At 41.6% G+C, this 15,982-nt stretch overlaps 1 protein-coding gene across 1 annotated transcript; it reads left to right on the forward strand.

The window, feature by feature from the left end:
• Window positions 1-873: 873 nt before the first annotated feature.
• vars1 (valyl-tRNA synthetase 1) lies at window positions 874-15,929 on the forward strand. The gene is made up of 29 exons (XM_080896891.1): window positions 874-962; window positions 1,485-1,843; window positions 1,927-2,070; window positions 2,162-2,363; window positions 2,450-2,565; window positions 3,161-3,236; window positions 4,673-4,773; window positions 4,867-4,994; window positions 5,084-5,248; window positions 5,336-5,417; window positions 5,508-5,627; window positions 8,159-8,267; window positions 8,361-8,540; window positions 8,715-8,839; window positions 8,972-9,075; window positions 9,170-9,328; window positions 9,824-9,914; window positions 10,044-10,149; window positions 10,308-10,378; window positions 10,590-10,715; window positions 10,802-10,906; window positions 11,342-11,489; window positions 11,871-11,998; window positions 12,270-12,425; window positions 12,517-12,741; window positions 12,873-12,984; window positions 15,003-15,178; window positions 15,519-15,668; window positions 15,752-15,929. Exons 2-29 carry the CDS (start codon window positions 1,487-1,489, stop codon window positions 15,818-15,820), a joined length of 3,831 nt encoding a protein of 1,276 aa, XP_080753017.1. The 5' UTR covers window positions 874-962; window positions 1,485-1,486; the 3' UTR covers window positions 15,821-15,929.
• The last annotated feature ends 53 nt before the right edge of the window (window positions 15,930-15,982 follow it).

Raw genomic sequence — 15,982 nt, forward strand, 5'->3', positions numbered from 1 at the left:
TACTTCTACTGCAAACTGTATTTTTAGACAGTAAAAATTAACAGAATTTTACAGATTAAACCATGATGATGTTGGTAATACGTTTTTACCAGTTCAGTAAACTGCTGCTTTATTATACTATTATACTATATTTATTATACTGCGTTATTTATACTAAATGACGATGAAAGCAAAGCTAATATATAACCTAACCTGCAAGATGACTCTCTACCACAGACAAATTTTTATTATCGAGGGCACATGAGATATAAAACATTTGTTATGCCTATTTGAATGCAAATATATTGTTTTGGTGTAATATATATATCAACAGACATTGTAGTGATTGAGTATAACAGTCCAAATAGCAACATCTGGAGGAAGGAGCGCGAAACAATAGAGTACCAGGGGCTAAAGGTGGAAGGTAAAGTGTAAGAGTCATTATGTGTGTCATTGTATTTAAATTTGAATATATGTGTGTGTGTAATTAAATTCAGTCAACTGATTGTAATTTCTTTTTTTTTTAATAAATACTTGCTAATTATCATTTTCTTACTATTAGCTGATTTGATGTAATAGTTATGTACTACAACTACTACTACTAATAATAATCACTATCATCGTCATCATACTTTAACTTTTTATTAAACTGCTTTTAAATTGCTTTTATTAGCAGTTTTAACAGCTTTAACAAGACTTTTTAAATGCAGGTTCTATAATTTTTAATTTAATAGCTTTACACAGTGGCGTTGCTAATCTAATGCAATCTAATCTAATCACCGATCGCTGATTAAAATACCCTCAGTGGTAGTTGTTGCTGATCTGTTCTCGTCAATGGGTTGTAGATAACATGGCTTCCGTTTTGTGCCGGAAGCGACGGCTGAAACCCGGAACTCGTTGCAGTTTCATTGCATCAGACGGGCATTCATGTGGCTGTGTGTGTGTGCTAACTGAGCTGACGTCTCTGTCTGTTTCATTCAAAGGTACGCAGGACTCGCTTTAAAACATTTTAATAGCAAGCCTCAGGTTTCTTAGACGCTTACTTTCTGGTGAATTTAAAGTTGTGGCAGCTTGAATAAAGGTTTATTAAAGTTCACGCTGGAGCTGCTGAAGAAAAACTTCTTTCAGTTTGACTCGTTGGCTTAAGCTAACTAGCCTGCTTGCATGAGTTTTCATCAGTCTGACAGGTGCCACGGCTCAGAGCTGCAGAAAGTGAAACAAAGAGCTAACGGGCTAGCATACCTATCCTTTTTAAAGCTAATCTGATACCCACTGTGACATGCTTAAAGCTGATTTTATTAAATATGTTTAAAACAGTTTGCTTTAAAAAAAAAAACAAAACTTAACCCACCTTCTGGACATGCCCCTTGAGTGGCATAAAGTTTGGCATAGCAGTGTTTCTGCCAGCAAACACACCCATCCAGTCTGATAAGGAAATGCTCAATTACAGCAACAAAATGAATGTTTCTCTCTTACTTCATGCAACCTGAATGTGTCTTCACCAGAGATGACCACTCTCTACGTGTCTCCTCACCCTGATGACTTCAGGAGCCTTCTGGCTCTCTTAGCTGCAGAATATGGACCGTCCTCCCGGCCGCAGATCATCACAGAGGACCCTCCTGCATCTCTGAACGCCCGCTCCAGACCAGCCCTGGTGCTGGCCGCCGCTGGGGATGGTGACTCTCTAGTGAGCGGGGCCACTGCTGTGTCATGGTACTTAGCCTTTCAGGGAAAGAGGGCTGGTCTGGATGCTAAGCAGCAGAGCCAGGTGTGGCAGTGGCTCAGCTTTGCAGACAATGAGCTCACCCCAGTGTCGTGTGCTGTGGTCTTCCCTCTGATGGGGGTGACAGGAGTGGATAAGAAGGTATTTAAAGCTTTCTTGGACCTGAACGTGTGTCTGATTTGTTCATGTAAAAATGTATTCTCCTACTCTTTGTGCATTCTCAGCTCCAGCAGACTTCCCGTGCAGAGCTGATGCGTGTTCTTAAGGTTCTCGATCAGGCTTTGGCACCAAGAACCTACCTGGTGGGAGAGAGCATTACCCTGGCTGATATGGCTGTAGCTACAGCGGTTTTACTCCCCTTCAAATATGTATGTGTGCTGCGCTACACTTTCTGTCTAACAGGTTTTTCTGCATAGCTTCTGAACAGACGAGCTTTATTATGCTTTTATGAATACTCAGGCATTGGAGCCATCAGACAGGAAGGCTGTAACGAATGTTACCAGATGGTTCACGACCTGCATTAATCAGCCACAGTTCCTGAAGGTACTGGGGGAGATCGTTCTTTGTGAAAAGATGGTCCCAGTCACACCAAAAACAAATGCTGCTACAAATGCTGTTAATGGCAGTCCTGCTGCTGACTCTCCGGGCGCTCCAGCAAACGGTTAGGAACTTCAACGAATCACTTGATAAGTATTAGCAGAATGTAATGTACAGTATCTCATGCCATTGTGATGTTTCCTCTCTCAGGCCCACCGAAGACGGAGGCCCAGCTGAAGAAAGAAGCAAAGAAGAGAGAAAAGCTTGAAAAATTCCAACAGAAGAAAGAAATGGAAGCAAAGAAAAAGACACAGCCGCCATCTGAGGTATAAATACGCAACATGTACAAAGAGAAATTCATTTGTGAAGTTTTGAAAATCGCAAATATCCATGGTAAATCATCTGTTCTTATGTAGTGCTTTTCTACTCTACTTGAAAGTGAAAGTGATTTATATAACATATTAAATTCATACAAGCACTTTCTTGTTTTTCTATTTTTAGTCCTGCTGTGTTCTGTCAAAATTATGATCTCAATGCACTGTGATCAGCTGTATAAATTCTCCATAGACTGCTCTTGTTCAGAGCTTATCTGTTTATTTCTTCATTTCTGTTCATGCCATTTCAGTTATTACATTGTATGTGGTGTACAGTATGACAATGTCTAAGGCAGGATATGGGGGAAAAGGGGGAGGAGGGTGATAGGGGAAGACGTCATAAAAGGACAGAGTACAATTTATCGCTAACTGCCTCACCTGTAAGAAAAACAGAATGTACAGAACACAAAAATTTGAAAATGAAAATTCGAAAGGGTGACTCTGAGCTAGCCATCTGATTTGTAGTTGATAGTAACTCAGTCACTGAAGACATTACTATTTCAAAGTCTCTCATGGTTTTTTTTTTCTTCTGCTTTTTTTTTCTCAGAAAAAGGCCAAACCTGAGAAGAAGGAATTGGGAGTGATTACATATAACATCACCACCCCTGCTGGAGAAAAAAAAGGTGAGTGTTCACTATGCTTGAGTTGATTTGTGTACTGTAAGCACATTCCACGTAACTTAGTGTTCCAGGCAAGCTTCCCTGAAGCTTGCACTTTGAAGTTACCTTATCTTAGTGACCACAACCTGTAAAGCGGATGCCACACCTAAGTTTCAAGCTGTTTAATTTAAACAGAAAATAAAACAGAGGAAATGGCCGGGCAAAAAAAAGTGGAACAAATTAGGGTCAGTGGGCTGTAGGACCAAGAGCTTCTCTCCCTAAACTAATGAGGTAAAAAAGTAAACCAACAAATAAAACTGCAAAAGACAGTCTACCAGTACTTCCATCTTAAAAGAAAAAGAAAGAAGGAAGTGGAGATCTGAAGATGCTGGAGAGCTGCTTGGTCTGGTAGAACAAGGCCCTTTAGTTAGAGGCAGAACAGTCATTAATGACTGGATCTGATAAAGAGGGAATTGACGAGCAAAGTAGGAGAGTAGGGCAGGAAAGGGGAAACAACACTGACAGGTCTGTTGGCAGCAAAACAACAAAGACTGTAATATCTGAAAAATATGCAAAGTTCAAACAGTGTGGGCTAAAAGCATTACAAGTGTGACGTGTCTGATACCAAAAGCACATTAAATGATTTAAGCTGTGGCCTAGTATTTAAAACTCCCCACTGTCAATCAAGTTAGTTTATAGAGGTGTGTGTGTGTGTGTGTCTGCACTATGTCAGTAAAGGCTTTTTAAAGGCAGGAAGTAAAGCTGGATAAAATAGACCCTCCTGCTGTCTGGGCACGAGGTCCATGTTAATGGTACCACTATATTCCGGAGAATTGATTGATCAGTGGGTGGTAGTTTTGTACCAATTGACCCCCTCTATTGAACTTAACTTCCTTTATAACAAGATGGATCTGCAGCAGAAGTTACCATGGTGATGCGTCATCCCATCACAAGTTAACCACTGTCATTACCCAGAAAATCCAGGTTTAACAATAAAGTTGCCTCAGTAAGCACCAAATCCTGCTTTGTAGCTCAGGCCTGTGGTCACGCCACAGTTTTTAGTTTTTAGATAAATGTGGACATTTCACCAACTAGGTGCTGTGTAAAATAAAAGACACATAGGTTAGACAACCACAGTATTCTTTAGATTTAGGGGAACAGATTCTAGGCTTCAGGATTTGATATTCGTATGTATGCTAGAAAGCTTAACATCCAAGTGTCTTCATACTTCTCATCGTATATTATGTGTGTATTATTGTGCTTTGTTGACCTTTACGTTTAGTCCTTCTGGGTTTTGCAGGGTTTTTTTATTCATTAGAGGTTTATTATTTCACTGAGTGATGACGTGTTTTAAAAAAGTGCACCTTCTTTTCAGGCTGTGATATTAGTAGTTTTTTCAGCATTTCACTTGAGTGAGCTTTAGATGCTTTACTGAACTTTTTCCTCACCTTTGCTGCCAGATGTTGTTAGTCCACTTCCTGACTCCTACAGTCCTCAGTATGTGGAGGCTGCCTGGTATCCGTGGTGGGAGAAGCAGGGCTTCTTCAAGCCCGAGTATGGGGTAAGTCCTCAGATATTATAAAAATGGTCCTGAATTAGATTTTTAATTGATAATTTTAGCTTCAAATAACCTGTCTGTCACTATATTCTGTAGAGGAAGAGTATTAGTGAGGAAAATGCTAAGGGCATCTTCATGATGTGCATCCCTCCACCTAATGTGACAGGATCACTTCACCTGGGTCACGCCCTCACCAACGCCATCCAAGACTGTCTGACCAGATGGTAATTTAATAAACTATAATTCTTTTGTTAACTGATGAAATTTCTCTCTGCTAATATGTTTGAGCTAATCTCCCATCCGGTCTGTGCAGGCACAGGATGCGAGGTGAGACCACCCTGTGGAACCCGGGCTGTGACCACGCTGGCATTGCGACCCAGGTGGTGGTGGAGAAAAAGCTGATGAGAGAGAAGGGCATGAGCCGTCATGACTTGGGCAGGGAAAACTTTATCCGGGAAGTCTGGAAATGGAAGAATGAGTAAGTAAAAGAAGTAGCAGGAAAAGCGAAGATTTAAACAATCTTAAATTGGAAAAACACCACAATATTTCTTTTTATCCCTTGTAGGAAGGGAGACCGGATCTACCATCAGCTGAAGAAACTGGGCTCTTCCCTGGACTGGGACAGAGCTTGCTTCACTATGGATCCTGTAAGGTTTCTAAAATCTTTGATGTGTGGGAAATTTTGTGTTCAATAATAGTTAAAAATAAAATTTTTCTGTTTACCTGGGCTCCTCTAGAAACTTTCCTATGCAGTCCAAGAGGCCTTTATCCGCATGCACGATGAGGGAGTGATCTACAGGAGCAAGAGGCTGGTCAACTGGTCCTGTACACTGAACTCTGCCATCTCTGACATAGAGGCAAGTCACTCTGCGTTAAGCAGTATGTCTCATTTTCGGGACCTTTTTTCACCACAAGACAACTGAAAGTGGGGGGATATTGATACACTGAGATATTTTCCATGGCAACATTGGATCAATACAGGGACAACAAATATTGATGTTTAATGAAATATTTAAAATACTTTTGGAATGATAAGAACAGCAGTGCTCAGGGTGCACCACACCCTGAGGTAATGTTAGCCGAGAAAACTTAGATTAAATCGGCTGAACCAAAAAAAAAACCATCCGTAAACTGACAAAACTACCTCCTAATTCAAGACAAGCTAAAAGCTCAGTCACACAAATAAAAACGTGACACATCTACAAATAAATTGGTGGCTACCTGGAGGTTAAATTGAATTATTTCACATTCTGGCAGATTTCAACTTGTGATGACTAAATGGTTGCCAAGAGGTTGAGGGTGTTGCACAACCATATTTGATCGCAAGCTAATTGCACAGGTGTCTGATAGGAGGCGAGCTTTGTGTAAACAGTTGCAGTCTGACTTGGACTGACTGCAATTTACAGTTGAAAAAAGGGTCATAAATTGCAATATATATTACTTTAACCTTCAACATATCGATAAATGTTGGAAGTCACACTAATATCCTATTGTGAGTTAAGTATTGTGATGTTGCATTGGGGGGTGTCTGGCGTGTCCCACCTCTATCTGCAGTGGTACTCATACTAGGATGGACATTCACAGACAAGTATATAAAGAATATAAATGGAGCTGTCTCACATGCATCTTGTGGATTTGCTAAGCTCATTGAAACATGATTATATTGTGAACTCCCCCATGAACAGTTACCCTGAGGAAAAAAATGTACCAAGTCTAGTGCACTCTGCTCAAATCAAACTTATGCCAAACAAATGATACCACCCCAACTTAATAGGGTGATCAATAATAACTAACCAGGCGGAAAGAGGTTTAGTGAGAGTTAACAAAGTTATCGAGTATGGGTTAAAGGTTTTACTGTTTTGCAAAAAAATAAAATAGGCCTGCAAGCAAGATGCTCTCCTGGACGTTTTTCAACTTGGACTCAGACAAAAAAAGGTTACAGAACAAAAAAATAACAGTCAGGAACATGAAAGCCCTTCTAGGTGCAGTTAGTCTTTCACACCAGGCAACACGCAACCCTAACAAACAAGGAGGAGGCACAAAGCAGACTGCCCAGTTTTTGAAATGGCTGTCGTGAATTACTCTGTTGTGGATGAAGCAGAAGAAAACAGGCTGGTGAACAGTAACAGGGGTCTGCACTGACTTGTCAGAACAAATTAGTAACCGCACATAAGAGTGAGTCCGGCGATCTGTGGCTGTGACAAAGAGGAAACTTCAAAGCTGCTCCTTTATGAAACTATATGATATATGTCAAGGTCCAGATACATCACACAGAGCCCAAAGACACCATCAGCATGCCTTTACATGCAGGTGTACACAGACCCGCCCTCACTCATTTCACATTTATTGGCTGCTACTACTACCTTGTAACCTTTGAAGCTCTTTCCTGAGCTGAGCAGGTTCTGTGATATTTCACGCCTGCTTATAGAACAAAATGACTGGCTCTGCATCAGAAGATAGTGAGGATGGTCTCCACCTATGCAGCTACTCGGTTGCCAAACTACATCTTTATTGATATATGAGGTGTCAGACTAATTGTTAAGGGTACTAGGAAGGTTGTCAAATGTTGTCGTCATGGGGGAAAGAGATAAAAGTTCATCCATCTGAAGTCCTGATTAGTAAAGTCAATGAACAGTATTAACAGGAGATGAAGTTTGTTACTGTTGCTCCATTTCTAAGCTACAGTTTAATATTAGTTTGAGTGTATGGATGTTTATTCCATAGCCAGATATTGGATGTGGCGTCTCTTAATGATCAAATTAACCATCATAATACAGTACAAGTGTTATGGTATGATATCCCTGAGCTCGTGCATTTCATGGCATTAGATGTGCTTTCCAAATATGGTAAATGTGGCGTGAGCACTGCAGCTCGCTCTCATAATGATGTGAGAATGTCTTAATGAAGCCGTGAGGAACATTAGCATAAAACCGAATCACATCTCGATGATAGAGTTGCATTCTTTTAACAGACTGATGAAGCAATGTTACATTAGGTAATATCACCCACTGATTACTAGGACTGGATATCAGCACAAACCTTTAGATTACCTACAGAATTATGTCTGAAATATGAAGTATTGAAAAAAGACTCTTCGATTCTTTGTACTACTTACTGTGATGAGATATTGTATCTTTACTTTGTGTAATGTGGTAATTCATGCAAGTTCCTGCTCGTGTGAATACAAAATGAAACACTTTTGCATTTAAGGGCTCTTGCTTATTTTATTAGGCTTTTTTGTATAAATGTGTGACTGCATGAACAGAATAAATACCCTGAAAAAGGCTCCACTGATAACCCTGTTATTAGGCTGTAATGGTAACAGAGCCATTTTGGCAGTGCCAGGCATTGTGTGCCCTCTTGATTAAATGTATTTTTCGGCTTTCAGGTGGATAAAAAGGAGCTCGCTGGCAGGACTCTTTTGCCTGTGCCTGGTTACAAGGAGAAAATCGAGTTTGGGGTCTTGGTGTCTTTTGCCTACAAGGTGGATGGATCTGGTATGTAAATTTATGGAAAGCAAAAAATGTTAACAAAGACACTTTGTGCTGCTGTTACGATACAGGTCTCCTTGTTCTTTCTTTGTCCTTCAGATGAGGAGGTGATCGTGGCCACGACTCGTATTGAGACTATGCTTGGAGACACCGCAGTAGCCGTTCACCCTGCCGACGCCAGATATCAGCATCTGAAAGGAAAAATGGTTCTTCATCCTTTCTGTGACCGCAAGATGCCCATAGTCTTTGATGACTTTGTGGACATGAGCTTTGGAACAGGTAGGCCTGGGGTACAGAAAAAAGATGTCATAGCTGCAGGTCTACAGTGTGCCGAGAATAAGTAATCATAACAAGTCGTTAAGCCCAGCCACTTGCCTCATTACAATTGTTCTTTTTTTTCTTTTTTCCCTTGTTCTCTGCTTGGCCTGTCTCTCTGCACCATTTTCTGTTCAGGCGCTGTCAAAATCACCCCGGCTCATGACCATAATGACTACGAGGTTGGAGAGAGACACAATCTGGCCTTCATCAACATCTTGGATGAAAATGGCCTGCTCATTAACGTGCCTCCTCCCTTCTTGGTATAGTGTCTCATTATCGTCCTTCCCCCCCTGCAGTGTGTGACACTAAAGTCACGCTTTCTCATAGTTTGCTTCATGAGGCTATCTTATTTTTCAGAATTTTTTATTTTTAACTCGTCCTTCCCTCCCCAGGGCATGAAGCGTTTTGAGGCCAGGAAAGCAGTGCTTCAGGCTCTCAAAGACAGAGGCCAGTTTAAAGAGATCAAAGACAACCCTATGGTTGTCCCAGTTTGCAGGTAAAATTTGTGCACAAGCTGGACATGGGTTGTTTTTGTTTGAGCTTCCTTTATCTGTATTCCTTTAAGCCCCATTGTGCGTGTTCCCTATCAGCCGTTCCAAGGACATTGTGGAGCCGCTGCTGAAACCCCAGTGGTATGTGGACTGCAGAGATATGGGCAAGGAGGCTGCTGATGCTGTCAGAGAAGGCAGGCTCAAAATCATCCCTGACCACCATCTCAAAACATGGTTCAACTGGCTGGACAACATTAAGTAAATACTGCTTCCTGATTGTTTATTTTTTAGTTTTAAGCTTTTAGTTTAAGCATTTTGACACTTTTGGTTTCTGCAGTTTTAGGCATTTAAACAGAAATCTTGAGAAAAGGTGTCAATTTCAGTGTAGGAAATTGACACCTTTTTGTTATCAGTTAATTGGCAGAATATTTCCTTGGCTATTTGATTAATATATTATTTAAAACAGATGAAATTTTCTCAGAAACAAGCTTGTTTAAGCTCAAAGATATTTGATTTCTCATCACACAGGAAAAAAGGAAATCAGTTAATAGAAAGTGATGAGCCAGAACCGGAGAAAGTTTAATTAAAAAAAGAATATATTACATTATCAATTATTAAAATTGATGCCAGTTAATTTTCTGCCATCACCTCACCTATTAGTGAACAAATTGGTTCAGGTCTAGAAAGGAGATGATTATCAGAAAGTGTGCACAGAGTTCATTTTCACATCCGTCTCTCTGTCTTCTTTTTCAGGGATTGGTGTATCTCTCGGCAGCTGTGGTGGGGTCACCGTATTCCTGCTTACTTCATCACTGTCAACGATCCGTCTGTGAAACCAGGAGAGGTAAGATGACTTCTCTTTTTGTTGTCAAGGTCTGGAGGACTTCAGATGACAGATAAAAGCTGCATCCATATCGTGCATGTCATTGTCTGTTTCTCTGATTTATTTCTTCTTCTGTTCTTTTGCCTGCAGGACATGGACGGTCATTACTGGGTGAGTGGGAGATCAGAGGAAGAGGCCAGGGAGAAGGCGGCGAAACGCTTTAATGTGTCTGCAGACAAAATTACCCTCAGACAGGGTGAGATTTAGCTGTTTTTAATTTGGCACTTTTCCGTAGCACAATTATTGTAAAGTTATCTAATAACTTCATAATGCGCCAACACACACATTTGCCTAATTTAATTAATTCTACTCCATATTCATGCAGATTAGATAACTTTTGCTCCTGCGTTTCAGACGAGGACGTTCTGGACACTTGGTTCTCGTCTGGCATTTTCCCCTTTTCTATCTTCGGCTGGCCTAATGAGGTAAAACACTGAGGTTAAATGACTTCCTTTCTGCTGACACAGACGGCACATTGTTTCAGTTGACTGAAAGAATACCTTAAGCAGAATAGAAAAGAGAAACATGGAAATGTTTAATACCTGATTTCTGGTTTCATAGTATAAAAGAAAAAACCCTCCTAAAATATTAATCATTCGGTGTTTTTCCCAATGTGTTTGTTGTCGTTGGTTCTAGAATGAGGACCTGCAGGTGTTTTACCCCGGCACCTTGTTGGAGACGGGCCATGACATCCTGTTCTTCTGGGTTGCCCGCATGGTGATGATGGGTCTCAAACTGACAGGCAAGCTGCCCTTCAAAGAGGTGAGACCAATCACCCACGACACTGACACAGCAGGATGTGATATTTGTAGTACATGACTCACTGATGTTTTCGTTTCATTTTTCAGGTTTATCTGCATGCAGTGGTACGTGATGCTCACGGAAGGAAGATGAGCAAGTCTCTGGGCAACGTTATCGACCCTCTAGACGTCATTACAGGGATCTCCCTGGAGGTAAAGCCTAATCAGCCTTTAATCCACGCTCAGATACACACAAACACTTAGGCAAACATAAATATACATACTCTTTTCTCCCATCTGTTTGGGTTGTCTTTTACATAGTCACCATGCTCTTATGGGTCCCTTGAGGCCCTTACTCTTATATAAACTTTATTAAGCACCTCTTTCTGCTTCCAACAAGCTTTTATTGAGTCCATCAATCTCTTCACCAGCTGCGGGGAAATTGTTCAGTCAGATGAAACGGACCTGTCCTCTAGAGGGCACTGAAGGACTTGTAAACTAAGCTTAACCCTGAATGTTTTCCCTCTGAAGGTCCTTTCCTCCCTGGCCAGTTTAAACATCAGGCAGTCGAAGGAGGTCTCGTATTCTGAAGATGAAAAGAGAAAATTGTTGAAAACCTCCCTCGTCCTCTTACTCTCCATCCTCTAGGGTCTTCATGCCCAGCTGATGGACAGCAACTTGGATCCTGTGGAGGTGGAGAGAGCGCAGCAGGGCCAGAAGTCAGACTACCCAAATGGCATCCCAGAGTGTGGCACAGATGCTCTCCGGTTTGCTCTGTGTGCTTACACCAGCCAAGGTGAACTTTTTACGTCTTCCTTGTTTGTCCTGTTTTCCTTCTTAGATTCCTTTTAATGACCAGTGTTTGAAATTCACTAATATACATTAATTACAAACCATAAAGCTTATCTCTGTCAATCAGAAGTAGACATTCATGAGTGTTTCAGGTAAATGAATCCCTTTATGCCTGAAAATGACTTTGGTGTAGATCTGCACCTTTTCTTTCATCAGACCAATGCTATAGTACCCACAGCTATGGCCACTAATGCCATTTTCACTCATGATAATTCTTCTAGCAGATAGAAAACCACATTTTAACAAGTATAACAAGTATACAGCTTGATTTCCACTGGAGTCGTTCTTTGGTATTTACTGAAATCTTCATTTCTGAATCTCGCAGGTAGGGATATCAACCTGGATGTCAACCGCATCCTGGGCTACCGTCACTTCTGCAACAAACTGTGGAATGCTGTGAAGTTTGCCATGAAGACTCTAGGAGACAACTTTGTACCATCAGAGAAAGTCCAGGTGAGACCAAGGGAACAGATGAAGGATACAGAACATAAACAAAGTCTGTTCCATGCTTATTGATATTCCTCGAGTTAGATGCGTAACACATTTTGACCAAATCTCTGTTTCAAAACAAAACAGTGTTTGTTTGGAGGCTTAGTTTGCCATGATTTGTATTCGTAGATTGGCACACATTGACATTTGGGACATACCTGGTGCGGGGTTGTGTTGCCTGAATCTAAAGATCTCTCTTTTTTTTTCTTTTTTACACTTCTGTCGATCCTCTCAGTTATCTGGAGAGGAGAGCGTATCTGACAGGTGGATTCTGTCCAGGCTGAGCGCCGCTGTTACACTCTGTGACGCCGGCTTCAAGGCCTACGACTTCCCAACCATCACCACCGCCATCTACAACTTCTGGCTGTACGAGCTCTGTGACATCTACCTGGTAAGGATCTTGTAGGCGACTGAGCAGCCCAGAGTCTCATGAAAGTTCCACTTCCTCCTTATCTTTTCCTTTTTCTCTTCTTGTTTTCCAGGAAAGTGTGAAACCAGTATTCAGTAAAGCAGAGGAAGACAGCACGAGCCAGAGACAAGCCCTGGTGTGCAGACAGACCCTTTACACCTGTCTAGAGGTTGGTCTACGCCTGCTGTCTCCCTTGATGCCCTTCGTCACTGAGGAGCTCTATCAGAGGTTACCACGAAGAAAACCTCAGAGCGATCCTCCCAGCATCTGCGTCACATCATATCCCACCACCGAAGAGGTGAGAAAAAGAAGGGGGGGGCAGCTTGTGCTGAATCTTACTGATGCTCAAATAGCCTTAAAAAGTTTTTTTGTGGAGAGTGCTGTTTTGTGTTTTTTGCAATTACATTTTTTCCCTGTGATTTGTTGTAGTTCTGCTGGAACAGTGAGGAGGTGGACCGCGACATGGAGTTCATAATGACCATTGTCAAGACGATCCGATCGCTTAGGGCTGACTACAATCTAACCAAGACCAGAGCTGACTGTAAGACACACAAAATAAATTTTAAAAGTGATGCTAAAAATAATTTTTAGTTCATATTTCATCTATTTTCATGTGGAAATTAACCAGCATGTCTGTTCAATGCTGTACTTACAGTTGGAAATTAGCTCAATTCAGCATGTTCACACAAGCCTGCCAGCTTCACATGGAAATCTTTTTGCACACTGCTCAGAAAAATTAAGGGAACACTTGACCTTACAGTCCCAGTTAAGCTTCTGGGATATTAATCTGTCCAGTTAGGAAGCACAAACCATTTAGAATTCACTTCACAATGGTTTGGTGCAGATGAAAGTGACAACAGGTGGACTGGAGAGGCAACAAAGACAGAGAAAGTTGGGAGGAGGGGTGGTGACCACAGAAAATTTTGCCCTCCTGGTTGAGTTTCCTGTAGTTCGGCTTTTTGTTAGTATCCTTGTCACTGCTGGTAGCTCGAGTCGGTATCTGAAGCCCGTTGAGTCCTGTTCATCCGGGTCGGTACATTCATACATGTTATCACAAGATTTGCTGTCTTTCCCCACCACAGTCTCAACAGTGTGGAGGTGATACCTGGGGATACTAGCAGAGCTGGCTCTTATGCTATCTGTTCTTCTCTGTGGGACAAGGAGCACTGCCAGAGCCCTTACAGAATGACCTCCAGCAGGCTACTTACATCCTCGTTTCAGATCAAACTGTTAGAAACAAAATATGTGAGGACCTGGCGACATTCACCTGATCTGGCGATCTGATTTGTGCTCACGAATCAGCTCCGTGCAGCTTGATTGGAGTTTGCCAGAGAGCACCAGAACTGGCAGGTCCACTACTGGCGCCCTGCTCTCTTCACAGATGAAAGCAGGTTCATACTAAGCACGTGACAAGCATGAAATAGTCTGGAGATGCTGTGGCAAATGTTATTCTGCCTGCAACATCATCTGTGAAGAGAACGGGATGCCAGTGGCGAGCCTGCCAGTTCTGGTTTTCCTAGGAGGATGCCAGTTGAGCTGCATGGTGCTTGGCTGTGAGCACAGATCCCACTTGTCACCCTCGTAGAGTCTGATTCTGACTGTTTGGTTAGAAACATGCGCTTGAATAACCTGCTGGAGGTCATTCTGTCTCCGCTGCACAATGGACCAGATACCGGTCCTGCTGCCAAGTTGCCCAGCTCTCCTCGTGTCCCCTGGTGTCTGTCTGAGAGACACTGTAAATCTTCTTGTATGGATGTGGCCATCCTGGAGCTGGACTCACTGAGTAACCTGAGTGGGATGTAGACAGTGACTCATGCAACCAGCAGCAAGTAAAATCAGGAGGGATAGAGCGAGAGCAATGGTCTGTGGCCGTCACCTGTGAAAACCATTTCCTTTCCAGAGGTTGTCTTGTTGTTGCTTCTTCAGCAACTTTCATTTGCACCAAAGCAGGTGAACATGATTCTGTATGGTTTGTAATTTCTGACTGGACAGATTGATACCACTTAAATTTTAGGGATATTATGTTATACTGGGATGATCGAGTGTTCCCTTATTTTATTTTTTTGAGCAGTCTATTTTTATTCCACTATAGTTTTGAATTTGATGGCAGTAATGCTGCATTTTATGACAAGCAATGATTTAAAGATCTAAAGAGGGGAGCAACTGTAGTGACAGATCGAGTGGACTATAGCAACAAGAGTTTGGCCTGAAACACACGAAGACTTTAGAAGTCTCCAAGAAAAGTTTCTGATTCTCTAAAGAAGTAAACTTGCTATTAAAAGAAAGGATTAGAGTCTTAACAAGCAGTTTTCAGCTACTTTACATAATATTTTCCAACCTCTCCTACTTTATAGTTCAACTTCGGCATACAGATATTGGAAAATATGTTAAAGCATTTACATACCATATGTTGTTATTATAAAATATGCTTCATTAAAATGAATTAAACTGCACACCAGTATGTAGAGGATGTGTATGCACTGAATCAGAGTTATAGCTCATCAAGAATGCACTGTTCTGATGCTCGAAACCTTTACCATCTGTATTTTCCTCTCTTAGGCTACCTCCAGTGCATAGACTCTGCAACTGTGTCCCTGGTGCAGAAATACAGTCTGCAGATCCAGACCTTGTCTTATTCTCAGGCCGTCATCCCTCTGACAGCCAACCAGCCTGTCCCAGAAGGCTGTGCTGTGGCTATCGCTTCTGACAGATGTACTGTCAACCTTATGCTCAAGGTGAGGGCCAGTATAATCTGCCCTGTTCTGTTTGTATCCTTCCATCTGTCTGTTATATCAGGTGTGTGTATCTTAGACCCCCTGTACTATGAATGCACTAGTGTTTTACATGTAGGTTTTCTTTTTTTCAAGTTTTGAATTAGGTGAATTCCCCTGTGAATAGCCTGATAGATATGAGTAGATATGCATTTATACTATCAGGGATGCCATTTTTAAATTTGCTCCACCTGAATGGCAGTTCAGTGTTTTTTTTTTTTTTAAGTTTCTCCATTGCAGAGCAAAAATAACAGGATCAAGTTTTAGCTGCGATTCCCATTTTCACTTCTTTTCCCCCCCACAGGGTCTCATTGATGTGGAGAAGGAAGTGGCTAAGCTGATGACGAAGAAAGGGGATTTGGAGAAACAGATGGAGAAACTGAGAGAGAAGATGGGGAAGAATGACTACAAGGAGAAGGTGCCGGTGAAGGTGCAGGAGCAGGATGCTGAGAAGGTGGGAAAAGGAAATTGACTCGACAGGATTCTCAGGTTGTAAGAATTCCTTGTAAATAAGAAACTTCCTCTTTCTCTCCACAGCTACGACAGAGCCAGATTGAGCTTGAGAAGGTGAAAGAAGCCATGGACAACTTCAGGAAAATGATTTAATTCCTATTTAGCTTTATGTAAAATCTGCTTTTTTTCATGTCATGTTAATTTTCTTTTTTTTCCCCCCAAGTGAATAATGGACAATACTCAATAAAACTCTTGTACCAGACAGCGGTCTTCAGGGATGTGAAGCAATCTATTAATCTAACTCGCTTGTAAATC

The sequence above is a fragment of the Rhamphochromis sp. 'chilingali' genome (assembly GCF_963969265.1).
Source record: "Rhamphochromis sp. 'chilingali' genome assembly, chromosome: 11".
Taxonomy (NCBI): Eukaryota; Metazoa; Chordata; class Actinopteri; order Cichliformes; family Cichlidae; genus Rhamphochromis; species Rhamphochromis sp. 'chilingali'.

Bases quoted from the DNA above. Each gene is read 5' to 3' on its own strand.
- vars1 (XM_080896891.1), top strand. From the start codon at position 1,487: ATGACCACTCTCTACGTGTCTCCTCACCCTGATGACTTCAGGAGCCTT. The intron at 10,716-10,801 runs GTGAGACCAATC...TTCATTTTTCAG, and splicing joins GCAAGCTGCCCTTCAAAGAG to GTTTATCTGCATGCAGTGGT. The intron at 10,907-11,341 runs GTAAAGCCTAAT...TCCATCCTCTAG, and splicing joins TTACAGGGATCTCCCTGGAG to GGTCTTCATGCCCAGCTGAT.